The sequence below is a fragment of the Stigmatopora argus genome, chromosome 6, assembly GCF_051989625.1.
Source record: "Stigmatopora argus isolate UIUO_Sarg chromosome 6, RoL_Sarg_1.0, whole genome shotgun sequence".
In the NCBI taxonomy this organism is placed as follows: Eukaryota; Metazoa; Chordata; class Actinopteri; order Syngnathiformes; family Syngnathidae; genus Stigmatopora; species Stigmatopora argus.
The window spans coordinates 14,915,112-14,932,630 of NC_135392.1; the positions used below are offsets into that span (position 1 = coordinate 14,915,112).

The 17,519-nt window shown below is 39.4% G+C and overlaps 1 protein-coding gene across 5 annotated transcripts in view; it reads left to right on the forward strand.

Moving 5' to 3' along the window:
• LOC144075527 (semaphorin-3F-like) overlaps window positions 1–17,085 on the forward strand; it is a 35,950-nt gene extending 18,865 nt beyond the window's left edge. The window contains exons 3-19 of one of the 5 annotated variants that reach the window (XM_077602648.1): window positions 2,007–2,167; window positions 2,491–2,553; window positions 2,844–2,963; window positions 3,874–3,963; window positions 5,525–5,618; window positions 7,147–7,266; window positions 7,391–7,530; window positions 8,537–8,651; window positions 10,871–10,940; window positions 11,560–11,704; window positions 11,932–12,154; window positions 12,938–13,026; window positions 13,167–13,208; window positions 13,369–13,526; window positions 14,075–14,142; window positions 14,384–14,517; window positions 14,793–17,085. In XM_077602648.1, the coding sequence (XP_077458774.1) occupies window positions 2,007–2,167; window positions 2,491–2,553; window positions 2,844–2,963; window positions 3,874–3,963; window positions 5,525–5,618; window positions 7,147–7,266; window positions 7,391–7,530; window positions 8,537–8,651; window positions 10,871–10,940; window positions 11,560–11,704; window positions 11,932–12,154; window positions 12,938–13,026; window positions 13,167–13,208; window positions 13,369–13,526; window positions 14,075–14,142; window positions 14,384–14,517; window positions 14,793–15,239 (2,279 nt within the window). In that variant the 3' untranslated portion in view covers window positions 15,240–17,085. Of the gene's footprint in view, window positions 1–2,006; window positions 2,168–2,490; window positions 2,554–2,843; window positions 2,964–3,873; window positions 3,964–5,524; window positions 5,619–7,146; window positions 7,267–7,390; window positions 7,531–8,536; window positions 8,652–10,870; window positions 10,941–11,559; window positions 11,705–11,931; window positions 12,155–12,937; window positions 13,027–13,166; window positions 13,209–13,368; window positions 13,527–14,058; window positions 14,143–14,383; window positions 14,518–14,792 lie in introns of all 5 variants that reach the window. The other 4 variants (XM_077602647.1, XM_077602649.1, XM_077602651.1 and 1 more) reach the window with 4 other exon arrangements.
• The last annotated feature ends 434 nt before the right edge of the window (window positions 17,086–17,519 follow it).

Consider the following 17,519-nt stretch of genomic DNA (forward strand, 5'->3'; position numbering starts at 1 on the left):
CAAAGCCACATCATTAATTGTGAAACAAACATGACAAATCCAGTACTGCTAGTTAAAATCACAGTTCTGTCTTTACACGTTAAAAAAATGATGTCAGGGTTTATTTTTATAGAGCTGGATAGTGACACCTAATGACAAGTGGTCACTAGAGGCACATCTTTAATCATACTCGGATGCCAAGCGTGAGCCGACATGTCCACTTGTTATCGGATGCACATTAATGTCAGGTCTGTGCAGTGCCAGAGACTTGATATAATGTCTGAGTCATTCACTGTAATGAAAGAGCTGTGGGCTTAGCATTTCTTAACAAGACCATCACCTCATACTATAGGTGTTCAACTTCTGAAGGCTTTAATAGGGACAGTGTAGCATAGGGTAACAGGCTGTGCTGTCCACACCATTTAGAACACACTGTTTTACATCTATTTGGCAAATAATTTTGTGCCAGAGGTTACAACTTACAAGTGTATTTTAGTATTGCGGAATTGTTCTTGGGTACTGTTTGCACACTCGCTTCTCATCCAGCTATGCACTCCAATATACTAAAACGTTGTTGAAAATTAAGGTCTGTGACTTGCTCGAAACGTGTGCACATATGCAACAATGTCTACTCGTGTTTTTACTCATACACACAAAGTCACACAAACACAACAGCTCTGTTGAGTGTATGGGGACTCATCATTCAACTTAAGTCTCCAAACACAAATAATCACAGGATCAGGCCACATGTTGTAGTTCCACAGCTCAATGGTTTGACAGCTGTCCATCACTTTGTAAATGTAAACATTCCCTTGGTGGGCAATGCTATGAATTCAAACCTCCCGGATGTGTGTATTTTTTTAATTAATTGCTTATTGGTGTAACCTCTTTAAATTTACCTCTGGCTAAATAGATGAGAGATGTCAGCTAGGTCTGTCAATGGTCTTTGTTTTAGAGCCCAATGATGACCACTTCTATGTAAGAATAATACTTCCCAAATGTAATCATCTGAAGCCAAAACACAGTCAGTAACTTAATTGTGTATAAGTTACATATATTTTGTATTATCTGTCTTACATACATATGCTTCCACTACATGTGCAACTCGTGATTCAACAAATGCAAATTATCTTTCAGTTTGTTGTTGTCAGTCGAATAATGGCAAAACAGAAAAAGAGATTTCCTCTAGTTCAAGAGGAACCTCTGTGTTTGTCAAACAGTATGCAAATTGTATCCACAAATGCCTCTCCCCTATTGTTTGTAGAGGAGTGTGTTTGCCCATGGTACGGCATGGAGTCCCTCCTTAGTTTGTCGGCGAGTGCTCTAGCCAGAAGATTGTATCAAACAAACAGTCCTGCACATAGCTGTTGGAATATTGGGTTACCCATAACATTAGAGGATGTGTCTACTGCACTTTATAAAAAATAAATAATAATAATATCTGTCATGTAACAGATATTATTGTACAATACAATGGTATTACCAATTTTTCTAATAACTTCATTTTAAGGGGTGTACCACTTCTTGCCTAACACTGTACTAAGTAAATAGAGTGCCTCAAGGACAAAACCACCAAAGAATGTCATATTTTAAACGCCACTTTTTTTCTTACACACAGCCTTTGTGAAGCTTCTGCAACTACCCCCGACAAGGTCATATTTATGGGTCAAAGTTGGATCCCTATTGCACATTGGTGTTAATACTCAGAGAGATTGTTTAGAAGATCTGTCTCAGTCGCTTACTGTATGTCTGTTTTATCACGCTACGATTTTATCTGACTATGTCTCCTTCTTTGGAATTATATAGACAAGCTTTAAAAGACATCTCACCTCTTCAGTTCCACTGGTGGTACTAAGCTAACCTATCAGCACCTTGTGACACAGGCCCAGTAGCACTTCTTCTTAATACAGGGTTGCATCAGTGTTAGCAGAAAACCATGAGAGAACTCTAAAAAGAAATCATGTGAAATACTTAAGAGAAAAAGAGATAAATGAATAAATAACGGGAACATTTCTTTCACCGTACAGAGCTGAGATCTACTGGCACAGCTCATCATTTTGCCTACCTTCTCAACACTTCTGATTACCGGATCTTGCGAATGGATGAAGACTATGATCGCATGTACATAGGCAGCAAAGATCATATCCTGTCCCTGGATCTCCATGACATCAACAAGGATCCTCATATTGTAAGACCTACTTTTACTCTTAAGGATTTTGCTCTTTCATTCGCTGTTGTTAAACTGAAATGAAATAAAACAAGTGGCACTTTCAGCTGCCCTCATGGAAAAATATTGTATTGCAATGCATCAGCAATAGTTGTTTGGGCTGTCCCAAATTGTCTTTTTTATTTTTTTTTGTGCCATTTATAGTGAGTCATTTATGCTGTTATTGGGTTAGGACAATCCTGCAGGACTAATATTTGCATTGGTGGACATCCATGACAAATTTAGACTGAAACACCCATTAACAGAAAACTGACTCCAAATATAAAATGGTTTTCTGCTTGTAGATTCACTGGCCTGTGTCTGAACGCAGAAAGATGGAATGCCTCGTAAGTGGGAAGGATGCCAATGTAAGTATGCCCCTTGACAGAAAACCTATAGTCCTGGTACAAGTTATTAGATTTAGATTATTTTCATCGGCTGGACATTCTAATATAAATAATGTTAAATGTGAGTAGTCCTCCAAAATCAACTTTTACATCGGTGGTTGTAATCTGAATAAATGACACTCACCTTTGGGCTGTGGAGACGTACCTAAGCGCTATAATATGATCATGAAAATGGCTATATTTTGGCATAGCTCAAGTAATATTGAAGGTCTTGTTTCAACACAATTCTGGTCTGTGCTTAATCCCTGCAGGAAGAGTGTGCTAACTTTATCCGTCTGATTGAGCCATGGAACAGGACACAGTTGTATGTCTGTGGGACAGGCGCGTACAATCCAGTCTGTACCTTTGTAAATCGGGGCCGTAAATCTCAGGTAAGAATTTACTCGTAGAAGTCCCTGGCCTGGAATGCAACTACAAAAACTGTCTTCCTCCAATTCAGCATTTTGTGGCCTCCAGTTTTTTCTCTCACCTAAATTCTGCTCTGTATGCATCTGGTGTTAGGGTACTTATATATGATATCTAATGATTTTACAACACTATATTTTTGTGGTCCGACGCCTGTAAGCAGGTACCAATGATTTACTCACCCCCAGCTATTACCCCAAATGAGCTGTTAAAGACACTCCGCTTAGCCACAGGATTTAATGGCGCCACTTGAATTTCCTAAACCAATCCAGGAGTCATAACCTCCCTCTACAGGCACAGTAAAACCTCACTGTTCTTTGGGTATTGCACTTGTTTTCTAATGAGAACAATGGGACTTTAATAGAAAGGAAACATTATAGGGAATTCACAACTAGGCTCGCCCTTGACATTTTATTAGAAATGTGAGGAAAATATGCAGCACTAAGTGTTTTTATGAGGTTTTTTTTTATTGCACCTGGTTTCTATATCCCCCTCTTCCAACAAAGGTCTTCCATCTTTTCAGTGACCAATAGATTCCCCTCAACACTCCATCTAGAACTTGTATGTGAGAAAATGGGTCATTGAAGGTGTGAGTTCCCATTATGGTTTGCCACTGGAATTTTTTTTATTTCTTTCTCGGGGATTATCCTGTAATAAACCACAATGCTCGGTATTTTAACAGCTTTTAAGTTATCTGAACTCCATCCAATTAATTTACAAAACATAAGAATAGCCTGTCGTGAATGCTTTTCGAATGCATGTAAGTTGTTCCAACTTCGAAAGAAGGAAGTCACTAATCATTTCCACAAACAGATCCCAAACCCTTTTCAGTTCAGTGGTGTAACCCCAAGATTGTGTTGCTATCTCCTGTTTTAGACATCCTTGTATCTACAGATGACCCAGGCCAAAGGAAGGGCTAACCGTGCTGCCGAACCCAGCGCGGTGCATGAGACACTTGGACTAAAGGTGTGATGTCGGCCCTGTTTATAGGCCTGCATATTGCTTATCATGAACTGCATGTGCCGTTTCTTTGATTCTGGCCATCGTGTGTTTATATTATTAACCTCAAGCATGTTTTGTATCATTTGGTGCAGATTGTTTTATCAAGTTTTGATTGTTTATCTTCATTCTAACCTCACCGTCTTCCCTACGAATACTATCATTGTTTTTTAATTGTTTGAATTTTTCAAGCCTGTTAACTCAAATTATCTTGAAATTTAAGTATAGCGTGCTCACTTCCTTTTCAACGGCACATGTGCATTCTCATCAGTTAATTTAAAAAATGTAGACGTGTGAAAATTCTCATTACCCCATTTTCCCATTATGAAAAATGATATTTAACATTTGGAAGCTCTGGAGCTCAAATCCGAAAATGAGATTGCAATTTTATTCATGAAAAGTGTGATTGCTTGATTGATTGGCTTGAGGATCAAGATTGCCTACAAGATGCAATACTTGAGAGATGAAATTAATCAGCATAAAGTGATTTTATTTTTCATATACATTAGACCATAATACTTTTTCGGCACAGTCTTCAACCTTCAACAGGATTTTTTTTCAGTCTCTCCCTCAGAGGTTTCAGGTTTCATGAGAATCTTTTACTCACTCACCCAGCAGGCTACATTCACCCCGAGCAAACACTAATCATCTGTAGCTGTAAAGGAAATAAAAGAGTTGCATATTTGAACGTCTTCCCAAATTTGAGTTCATAAAGCATTTGAATAATTGCGACATTTTTTCATCATATCATTTGTTCGGCCTTCTTGTTGCCCACTGTATATAGAAGTGGAGCGATAATATTTTTAGGGCATGTGTCTTTCTATAATTTTTTTTTCAGTATTTCAAATGATAAGATTAAGAATCAGCTTCCAGCATGTTTCTGTTTGCATGAGTGGTGATCATAATCAAATTTGATTTCGAATATGTAGAGTGGTGTATATGATAACTGATTTTTAGTGTCTTTCCTTCACTTTGGTACCAATGGACCATAACAGACCCACAGGGCATCGGAAAGAAGATTTGACATGATTTGCTGGTCTTGGAGGCCCTGCCACAGGCTTTACCATTGCATGCCACTGCTTTACTTATTCCCTCTCATAAATTCCTCATAATCACTTTTCAGTGTTGGTATCCCAGGATGCATGAGGCATCCATCAAGCGACCTCTAGCCATGGCTTGTTTTCACATTGCTGGATTACAGGTGTCAAGAGTAGACCTGTACCACCGTAGGCACTAAGAAATATGTCGAAAATATTTGGCATAGACTGCATTACGCCTAGATAAGCAGCACACAGAAGATTTTTCGCTACGCACTAGTGCTAAGAATGGATTTAAAATTCCTCCTTCACCTAGCATTGCATGTTTTGTGTGAATGCACGCTCATTATTCTAATACTCCATCCCCCATCAGGCCTTAAAGGTCCCACAGGAGTTGGAGGGAGTGTCTTTTTCCCAACACATGGGAATTTCTGTGACATGATCAAGAGTGCTGAATTTATTGCCATCTCTATCTGATTTTACAATTGCAGGAAGACATTTTCCATTTGGAGCCAGGAAAAGTGGAGTCTGGGAAGGGAAAATGCTCCTATGACCCTAAGCTCAACAGTGTTTCAGCTTTAATTAGTGAGTACCTTTTTTTCGTCATTGTTTTATGTAGTGCAGTGAGTTATTGGATGAGATCATAGCGTATGCATATATTGTAGGTCACAGCTCCAAAATGTATTATTTTGAAAAGTTCACCAATTTAACTCAGCCTTTAACTTAGTAGGCCATCGATGCCAATTCAAGGCTGCACAAAGAAAATCATTTTTTTACATTGTACTTCCTTCAAACCTATCTGGATTAAATTGTCCTGGTGTGATGTTTACTTTGGTAAATGTTCTACCCTCCCATTGACAAATGCAAGTTTTGATACTTGTATGCTGTCATAGTGAAACCAAAAGAAAAAAAAATCTATTGTTGTTTTGTAATGAAAGTGTTGAAAGGTCTTGTGCGGTCGATTGGTCGCCGGTCTTTTGTTCGCCATCTTTTGGTCGCGGTCTTTTGGTCGCGGTCTTTTGGTCGCCCCGACCGCGACAACGGGCGACCAAAAGACCGGCGACCAAAAGACCGGCGATAAAACAAGGTAAAACAACACAGTCTACGCATCAATAAAAGCCAACAATGGCCATGACCAGTTTCACTGAGCCGACGTGTGAGTGTATAAGAGTTTGTATGTACATGCGTTGTCCCTTTAAGAAGCTACGTCAGTCAGGGTCTTAACAAGTTCTCCAACAAAAAACAATAAAAGTCCGAGAAATTTGGAACTTTTCTTTAGCCTAATAATTACCAGGGCATTAAGTATGACTAAATAGTAATTCGCAGTTTGTATTTAGGGAATTTGAGCAACGATTTAAATGGTAATTATCACTTACCTTCCGGGCGACCAAAAGACCGGTGACCAAAAGATCGGCGACCAAAAGACCGGCGACCAATCAACCGTGTACCTTGCAAGGTCATATCAAAATCTTAAAGATGGCAAGTCATTTCTCTGTGGAAAGTTAATGGCTGACACGAGTCTCTTTCAAGACAGCCAACTGAGCTGCATGGAACAAAACATAGTTGGCATCTTTGGACGGGCAGTGTTGTCAAGCCAAGTGTGACGACATTAAGTTTATCATTGACTTTTTATCTTCACACTACATGACATAGTTATTTAATCAGATCATACGGCAGTGTTTCATTGATGGATGGAAAGATTCAGAATGCTGCAGAGAACTAGGACAATCAATGTAAGGGGGACAGAGAGCGATGTTCCTCTGAACTTTGTCCTGCTGTCGTGTCTACTCTTTTTTATGTGACCCACACAGCACACGAAGGACAATCATCTTGCCTTCTCTTGGCATAATAAGGTTTCTATATGCACTTATCTGGCCATAATGTTTGTGCATACAGTATATTTTAGGCTGAGGTTCAAATGCAAACAAGGAAAAAGTCAAACACCTTTTTGCCTTACTTTGGTTGGCTCCAGAGAATTTTGAGGAAATGCAGTTTAAATTCATTTTGAAAACACTGCAGATTTCGCTTTAAGACAAGAGCTTATTTAAGTAGCTTTGGTGCCTTCAATGAAGGTGACGTGTTACCAAACTGAATTATTGGATTTCTTTTTTAGATGGTGAACTGTATGCTGGGGTCTATGTCGATTTTATGGGAACAGACTCGGCCATTTTTCGGACTTTGGGGACAAAGACAGCCATGCGAACCGACCAGTACAACTCTAGATGGCTGAATGGTAAATCTCTCATTTCTTCAAGAGACTACTGATAAATTCTTGACTATTCAACTCGTTTCCTAAACATGTGATGAACATAGAATATCTTCAGTTTATGAAATATGTTAGTCACTTCTACCCACAGATCCCACGTTCGTCCACGTGCACCTCATCCCTGACAGTGCAGAAAGAAATGATGACAAGCTGTATTTCTTCTTCCGGGAGACATCTTCTGAGATGGGCCAAAGTCCTGTGACCCAATCCCGCATTGGACGCATTTGCCTGGTGTGTAGACTGTGCACCGTGTTTGTTTGGGGATGTAAACATAATGAAACTTCAATATGAAAACAGTCTCCTGACTCCCCCAACTGTTTTTAAGTGTTTATGTGCCGAGGTCCTATTTGCCCAACACTGATGTGCTGGAATCCACATGTGTCTTTAACCTTCCTGTCTACAATGCACGCCTCTGTCTGTTAGACTGCACTTTAACCTCTCACCTTTTGACCTCACGGCCTTTTCTGTCAAATCGTCCTCGTTTGCAGTGTAAAAAAAAAGACTGAAGAAATAGTATTTCATTAATATAGATCTGTTGTAGATAAAACAAGGAATCAAAACCTCTGTACATTTGGACAGAAATGTTTATGTGGATTTACATGGACATTTAAGGCAAACCCGCCAAGAATATGTTAGAAAAGATCGTAAATATGAGATTGTAATGTTAACTTCTCATTGTTTTATTTATTTGAAGTTGTCATTCGTGAACCTGGTACACAAACAGATGCCCTTTTAACAACAGGTTTTGTCACGTCTCAAGGGACGGGGTCCTATCAGTCTTACATCTAAAACCTCACTCTGCAACCCTCCAATCTGGCTGTCGAAACTATAGTCCACCTGCCCTTTGATCTGTTATGAATAACATAATATATTAAAATTATTACAAAGAATAATGAATCAAATCTATGTGTATAATATCTATTCTATCTCTATATCTAGTAATTCTTACCTTTATGCTATGGAACAATAATTTAAGTGTGGTCTTACACCAAAGCGTATTGCTCTCATTTTACTCTTTACTATAACACAGATGGAATAATATAAATACAAGGAGGCTGTGTTTATCTTCCCCACCTCCATCCTCTCTTCAGCTTCCTCATAATGCAAAGCAACATGTTGAGATTTTTTTGTGCAAGAGACTCCACCTGTGGTTTGTTTTCAGTAGAGTAAAAAGATATGTAGGCGTATCGCATATGCGTATGGACAAACAGTGTATCATCCCCACCTTTTTGCACAGAATGATGATGGCGGTCATTGCTGTCTTGTCAACAAGTGGAGCACCTTCCTGAAAGCCAGGCTTATCTGTTCGGTGCCAGGAGCAGATGGCATGGAGACACACTTTGATGAACTCCGTGAGTCCAATATACACTATCTGCATTGTTAATTAACATTCCTATCAACACATATTTTCCTTAATACTATATACTATAGTACAGGAGTGGCCAAGTCCGGTCCTCGAGAGCCCCTATCCGGTCTGTTTTCCATGTCTCCCTCCACCAACACACCTGAATCAAATAATCGGGATCGGTATGAAGCTTCTGGACAGCTTGCTGATGAGTTGACCATTTGATTCAGGGGTGGTAGAGGAGGGAGATATGGAAAACAGACTGGATAGGGGCTCTCGAGGACCGTACTTGGCCACCCCTGCTATAGTATTTCCCTCCCCCAATCGGATAATGAACTGCAGCATCTCTTTAGTTCAAAAGGTTTTTACAAATATCCTCAAATGTATTACAGATACATCTTAAAAATTAAATTAAAAAAAACAAATAGGTGAGGAACCTTTTTGACTTCCTATAATTATATGCAATTCGTCACTTTGGCGGTAAGTATTGCATCTCACAAAATAAAAGACTAAATCCCCAGATGTGTTACAAGAATTTTGAATTTCAAGTATAGTTGTCAAGATTAATTCCATCTAATATGCTAAAAGAAAAAAAACTATAGGTTCTATGTCAGTATCTGCGAAAACTGCCCTTTATGTACAAGTGCTTGGTTTTTGGCCACTTTCTACCTTCTTTCAACTTTATGTGACATAACAGGGGTTGTTTCATGGGACATAAGCACCCCCCTTCCTCCACCACCGTCCATATATCATCTCATTTTGGGATGTTTTGCACAAGTCTCTTTTTTTTATTTGTGTGAAAAGGTTGGACTAACGCTCTCCAGATCAGATCACCAAATAGGAATGTGCGTGACTGTGGGAACAGTAGCGTCTCTGGTTGAGGTGGCGGATATGTCCCTGGGTGTCTCACAGTTTAAAATAGAGGCACGCAGTGACTTGGGAGTGATGCAGAAGCTCCCCAATGCTCTTGAATTAATGTCAACAATGAAAAGGGCCATGCTCAGGGTTTGATATGAGTGAGTTTAGCTCACTTTATCACGATGACCCATTTCTTTCTTTTGTCTCAACCCTGCTGCAGTCCGGAAGAGCAGTTTGCTTTTTACTGACAAGAATTGTTTTAACCTCTTTGTATCATTGGGAAACCGGGGAGTACGGGTTTTCTCAAAGAGAATACTAGTTACCAACTCATGCACATTGTTGATGATGAAATCACTAAACTCTTTGCACTTATACTTTGGGGAGCATTCTTTAATTGTTGAACAATTTGGTCACACAATAACTCACTGAGTGGGCAACCTAACCACTCACTGGCTTGACCACTTTGGTGCTTCCTAGTTTAAACAATAACTTCCCCGAAACATTTAGTAGCATGCCAACTGCTTACCAATGTTGTTCCTCTAACAGCATACAGCTAAGCAATCAAATGCTCAAATTATATTTCTTTACTTCTACTGTTATGAGTAAAACAACGATGAATTGACGTTGTGTCTTAACTTTTTACATATTTACAGAGTTTAAGCCAAGAGTTGCTTTGGCAGAGAATATCCACTGCATTTTTTTTGTTTATTTACAATGCTGCAATTTGATTTACTTCATAAATAAAGTTGAGTTGAGTACAAGACTCTTACTAAGAAATATAGCAAGTTTTTTTTCTTTTTCCCCGGGAATGAACTCACATTTCATTCAAGTCCCAAGAGGAATGAAACACTGTACAGATACTCCATTGTGGATAACAACTACACTTGCAGTTCAGATTTTGAGGGTTGTGTTCAAACACCCTCCATGCATCATTCTGTTTGCTCCGTCCTCTGACAGTTAATTTCCCATGCTGATCTTTGTGGGACAAGTTCTCTGTCTTGTTTTTGGAGCGCATAGCATTTATATTTATAGTAGCCCTGCATCACTTGCTTGTCTCATGCGGCTATATTTTTTTTACCATTTTGCAGCCAAGCACAAGGCACACTCCGTTTTGTGATGTAAACTGTTGTTACTATTCATTGGGCATTAAAAAAAATACGGGTTTTAGACTACCTCATGCCCAAAGTCTGCTGTAATATGCTTTAGCTCTCCCACCAATTATCCGTATTTCTATAGAAAGATAAACATTCAGTATCTTTTGCACATTATTTCAAGGGGAAGGTTTCTGCACAAAAGTATAAATGAAGTCAAGCATGATGTTGTACTCTTTACAATTAAGTTATGTGACACCTTTCTCTTGTCTTTCAGGTAATGTCTACATACAACCAACACAGGACACCAAAAATCCTGTTCTATATGGAGTCTTTTCTGTCTCTGGGTTCGTTTTCTATCTGCTCATTATAAATAAATTAAAGCTTTTTTGAAATATATTTGTATTTGTATAACGCCATGCCTCCTTCTCAAATTCTTAAATATTTACCCTTTAGATTTTTTTGCATAGGTTTCCTTATATCCTATTATTTTTTAGACTATAAATTTGGAAGGCATTACAAAGCTATCAATAAGCAATGGTGAGAGCCATTATTCACAAATGGAGAAAACATAGAACAGATTTTCCATCCAAAAACTACTAACTATTGCTACTCACTCAATTACGGATAGTTTAGAATAACATACCTGTCAACCTCTGCCGATAACTGCCCTTATAAATGAGTACGACTCGTACGGTGTTCGTAAGGTTTTTTGGGGGTTTGTAAAGGGAATCATAATCATTTATAAGGGCAGTTATCGGCAGAGGTTGACAGGAATGGAATAATGTATTTTCCTGAGATCTATAAATAAAATCACCTTTCAAAAACATGCATTTTCTGTTTATCTTTTAAAAATTAACGTGGTGAAACAATGTGGAAAATAATAATCGTAATAATAATTTGAAAACGGGGGCAAATTCTTTTCACCTTTTCTTATTTTTTCTCTGTACCCCTTCTTTTTCACAGATCTGTCTTTAAAGGCTCAGCAGTTTGTGTATACTCCATGGCTGACATTCGCATGGTCTTCAATGGCCCTTTTGCCCATAAGGAAGGTCCCAATTACCAGTGGGTGGCCTACACTGGGAAGATCCCCTATCCCCGCCCGGGCACAGTAAGTCTCACCTAACGAAAGAAGCTAGTCTAACCCGGCAAGGACCCCACACTTGAATCCTGCACCAAGCTGGCATAACATTGATTTTTCTTTGACCTAAACCACAAATAGAAACAGCAAAGTGTCAGTCCAACCAAACTCAGCATTTCTTTAAGAAACCTCTGTATGTATAAATGTTTTTCCTCACCAGAGCTTGCCGAATGTTGACGATTAACTTCTTTCTGCAGTGTCCTGGTGGTACCTTCACCCCCAACATGAAGTCCACTAAGGACTATCCGGATGAAGTGATCAACTTCATGAGGAATCATCCTGCCATGTACAACTCAATCTACCCAGTACACAAGCGTCCCCTAGTGGTTCGGACTAACGTGGACTATGAGTTTACCACCATCGCAGTGGACCAGGTGACAGCTGCAGATGGCAACTATGAAGTGCTTTTCTTAGGAACTGGTGAGTTGGGGGTCTCTTTTCTTCTCGCACTAAACTTTTAAGTGGCTGTGATGATAATTTAAAGGAAAAGGCTCTTTGATCACTCTGAATAGGATAGATAATGCCAGGGTCAGTGTGGAGGACCCCCCCATAATCATTACTCATTTAACTGAACACACATTCTTTCCTTTTGTTTTTGTGTGGAAAATGGGCGATTTAGCCGATTTAAGTTGTTTCTAACTCATTCTTCTTACACCAACAACTGTGGATTTTTACCTGGAGGGCAACGGAAGATTAAGATCAGGGAGGTGAGGAAGAGGCATGGGCTATAAAGAGGGGGGTACATACATAATGACAGCAGTCATTACAACGGCAGCCCCCACATATAGCATGCTGCCACTTCCCAACTGGCGTCTTTGTTCGTCTGTGCATTATGGGGAGGAGATTAATGGCTTCACGTGCGATGCTGGGAGTGGCGAAGGAATGTGTTGGCTTTCAGCTGCTGTCAGACACAACCAATTTAAACCACCATTGAAGACTCCCTACAAAAGTCATAACAATAAATTATGCATCCTGCTCTCAGGAATGCCAACAGAAATCAAGCCTACAATTGATGTCTAATGACGAAGGAGGAGGAATCTGAAAGTTATTTTAGAGTTTCTAAATTTAAAGGGCTGCTTAGAGGGGAGGGGAGGGGGAAAGCAACGATGTGGGGGAATTTTGATGTGAAATGGCAAAGGGTTGCACAATTGCAATTAACTGACACGCGTGTGCATTTTTGTGTCCGTGTGTTTTGGGTCGTAGATAAGGGGACAGTTCAGAAAGTTATCGTTCTGCCCAGAGATGACCTGCTAACTGAGGAGCTGGTGCTGGAGGAGGTTGAAGTGTTTAGGGTATGCATTTGTTTTGGCTTTTTATTATTATTCTATCTTTAACAACTACTTGTCTTGCCCTCAATCATTTGGTTAACATTTTCCATAGAAGATAGACAAAATCTATACTGCTTTAACATATTTTTCTTTTTATATTTAAGGTTCCAACTCCAATTACAACAATGAAAGTATCCTCTAAAAGGGTAAGCATGTTGGATTTGTTAAGCGCCAACAAATGTGTTATTGACAAAGAAAAGAAAAAAAACATTCAATGTTCATCTTTTCTTTGTTGATACATATCATAGACAGTTGGTAAAAGTTTTTTTCACTTTTTCCCCCACCTCTACCTTTTTCTCTCAACAGCAACAGCTGTACGTTTCATCTGCAGTTGGGCTGACGCAGCTAGCGCTTCACCGCTGTGACGTTTATGGAGAAGCGTGTGCTGATTGCTGTTTGGCCAGAGACCCATACTGCGCATGGGACGGCAAGTCGTGTTCCCGCTACTCCGCTTCCCAGAAGAGGTATCCACCAAAACTGTGTGTTTTCAGCCAGCATTTTATCGGTCATACAATGTATTTTGCTTGTTGTTAAACTGAACACAAACAGAGCATTGTACACGGATGATATCACAATACTCAAAGGCATATGTACAGTATTTTGTTTATCCTTGGTGAAATTAATATTACATCTGCACCATAAACCTAAGGGATGTGTTCTGATATTCGAGTGCGGTATATAACATGTATTTTCTACTGACATCACATGATGCACGCATCATAATGTTCCCTCACAACGCCTATTGGACAAAGTGTGACCAAAATTGTTTCTTTTAAATTCTATCATATATTATTCTATTAATGTATGTTTTTGGCATCATGGTTAGGGAGGGTTTAGCATGTCTGCCTCACAGTTTTGACATTCAATCCCCGCTTTTACGACTATAATTTATGGAATCTGAAACATTGATGTTATCATACTGTATGTTATTAAATGCTTTAAAGGGCTTTCCATTGCTTTATGCCTTTTCTTTTTTCTTTTTTTCCCCACTATACTGGTCTGACCCCTTTAGACGCAGCCGGAGACAGGACGTCAAGTACGGGAACCCGATTCGACAGTGTCGAGGTTTCAATTCTAACGGTAAGGCACTTATTATTTATTTACGTTCATGCTTCAGCCTTTCTTGACTCCTTTTGTATATTCATCAGATCACCTAAACGATACTGGTACTCGTGCCTTACTGGTTATATTTTGACAGTTTTATGGTAATCTGTGGAAGTCAAGTGCTTTGATTTGCCACTCCCAAGATTTTGGGTGACGTGAGCTCATGGTAATGAGTGTTTTGTTGCTATAGTAACACTTCTCTCCTGTCGCCCCGCAGCTAATAAGAATGCTCTTGAGATGGTACAATATGGGGTGGAGGGAAGCGGTACCTTTCTGGAGTGCCAGGCCCGCTCCCCACACGCTGTCATCAAATGGCATGTACAACGAGATAACAGTGACCGCAGGAAGGAGGTGAGATATCTGCAAGATGATATATTTTGCAAAGATGCTGACGGTTGTAGGAACAGGAGATTTTAGGATCTAAACATAGAGGACATTATAATTACAAATGCAGTGTTGCATGTCATGTTGACAGACAGAGGTCATAGGTTCAAATCCTGGCTTTGGCCTCCCTGTGTGACTAAACAAGGTCCATTTTCTGAGAAGGTTGAAAATCGGTTTGACATGACTTCTCTTGTGATGCTTTTCAAAACAAGTGTTTGTTTTCCTTTTCTTTCATTATGTAGATACGTACTGACAGCCGGGTGTTAAAAACAGAGCAAGGTCTGCTACTACGGTCTCTGCAGCCCTCCGACTCCGGCATGTACCAGTGCACTGCCACGGAAAAGAACTTCAAGCACACCCTCGTTAAGCTGCAGTTGGTGGTGCTGTCAAGCCTCGCCGTCAATAACGCCCTGGTGGAAAGCGGTGGAGCCTTTCAGCCATCACTCCACTCCAGCACCCAGTGGACACCAAGTGCAGGGCAGTACAAGGACCTGCTGACCATTCTCAGCCAACCAGAAATGAGCCTCATCAATCAGTATTGCCAGGACTACTGGCAGTTTGGAGACCCCAGTCAGGGTGCCCTTAAAGTCAAAGACACGAAAGAGTTCAAGGAGCAGAAGAAGCCTCGCAACCGCCGGCATCATGCGGAGCTCGCGGAGGGAAAAGAGCAGGTGGATGTAGAGACATGAGGTAGCCAATTATGCTACCAAACACTCTCAAACGCCCCCTCTGCCCCTCACCATGACAGCTGACTTATTGAGTATATCAAAACCAAGAGAAATACACAACCCCTCATCAATATTAAAAGAAACAGAGTACACAAAGCTTAGGCCCAAGCTCCAACATGCAATGTTTCAAACCGTAACACGTTCAGTATGCTACTCAGTATTTATTCTAGGTTGTATATAGTAGGCCTATCATTCTGTGGATTTATTTGTACTTAAAAGAAAACGGGCTCTTTGTGTATAGGTAACTTTGGGCAAATGTTGTTGAATTTATTGTTACTGTTACTGCCATTACAAAAGTCACCTGACATATAACATTAGAGACAGTTTGTACTTGTAAGCTGTATGGAGCCCAGCCAGGAAGCTCTTTATGTAACAGGGGAAAATGTATGGCTGATAAGAGGTGATGGGATCGCTGTTGTTTTTTGACTGTTTTGACGTGGTACCAGGACATTTGCAAGAACGCCTGGTGCACAACCCCAACGCCGATGCATGTGGATTTTAAGGGCACCATGGACATGAAGAATGCTCCCACCTGTTGAGGAGGAACAGTTCTCTCACCAAATCATTAATTATTCAGTTTTAATCAGGGCATTTAAAAAAAATAAAACAGGGATTTTCTTCTTTTAGAATGCATTATGCTGCGTGTCATTCTTAGATGAACAATACAGTTGGTTAAAATATAGATATAGTGGTGCGGCTTTACCAAATGCAAACTGGATATATGCTGAGACTGTGGTGCAATAAATTGTCCAAACTTTGTACAAAGGTCATTCGTCTTGTAATTTTAAAGGCCGACGGTTGGGGCCAAATGCAACAAGCACACTTGTGGATGTCTGTGAATACTGTATTACAAAAAAGTAATAATTAAAAAAAAAGTTGAGGTTGCTTAGGTTGGGAATTGGTGCATAGATAGACCTTGTGTTCGTCTGTCATCTGACTTCCATGTTTGGAAAGGAAATGTTCATTTACAGTATGCACAACTACGCATTGTAACAATTTTGTGACTAACCAAATATTGGGAAGCTGGCTTTCTTTGTATGCATGAACATGTATTTGTACTGTATTTCTGATAAGACGTACTGTATGTGTGGTCTATTTTTTCCTGTTCATCTCCCTAGCAGATGGCTAATAGGTTATGAGAGTCATTGCTAATAAATTACACTTGGTAGAACAAATGTAAATGTACAGCAGCTCCAAACATACAATAATTAAATATTTTAACTGGACCGATGATAAATATGTGTTACAATGACTTTGCTTCTATATGTGGACTGAATCCACCATGTTATTTGTACTTTCCATGTAAATTTTATATCCTGTATATTGTTATGAATTGGTTAAACGTGATAATGTTTGAAACATGGTAAAATATCATTCTGACCCATTTGGTTCTTGGGCACTCACTTCTTCTCATTTTTGGTCAAGTACAGCAATCCTGTACACATCTGAAGATGCTTTAGCTGCTCCTCAATTTAATCAATTTTTGAATTGAACCTGAATTAGAGCACATTTTGAGCAAATATGCAGAATAAAAGTTCTAAGTTTACACATTCTTTTCACGGTATCAGATTTTATGAAAAAGAATGAAATAAAAAGAGGTGATTTTATTGTACTGACCTAGCTGTGTAAATTTCTTGCACCATCCCATAATTGTTGCTAACTTCATAAATTAAAGCTCTATATTTTATAACAAATGGAATGCCCCCCACTTCCCAACTTCACTCATTGTGATTAACTTGATAATGGATGTTTTCTATGTTCTGCCCAATTCTTTCTGGAATAAAGCTGTATCTGTTGAAGTGTTACATATGCATATTTGTGTAAATTCTCTTCATTGTAATAGTTATTGGAAAACTATTATTCTTCCCCCTGATATTATAACATTCAATAGCAAACTCCTTATGGTTTTTATATTAGGGCACTGCTTTGTATGAAAATCATAACTATAATAACTCAAAGCAACTGCCCTGGAAAATTAAACATGTATTTGTGCCTATTTGTGCCATTAGTTGGGAAATAGGAAAATAAAAAATTGGCAGTAGGACCTGAAGTACAATTACATAAGGAGGGAAACAGAGCTGACACTAGAGGGCACCCTCAGTTCATCCAACTTGAGAAAACATTCAGTGTGGGGTGTTTCTAACTAATGTGGGCAACACGTCAAAGAATGATGATGAAGCTGAAGTTCACCTGCAAAACCCATTTAATACTATCAAGGTATCAAAATGGAGTCCACCAAGG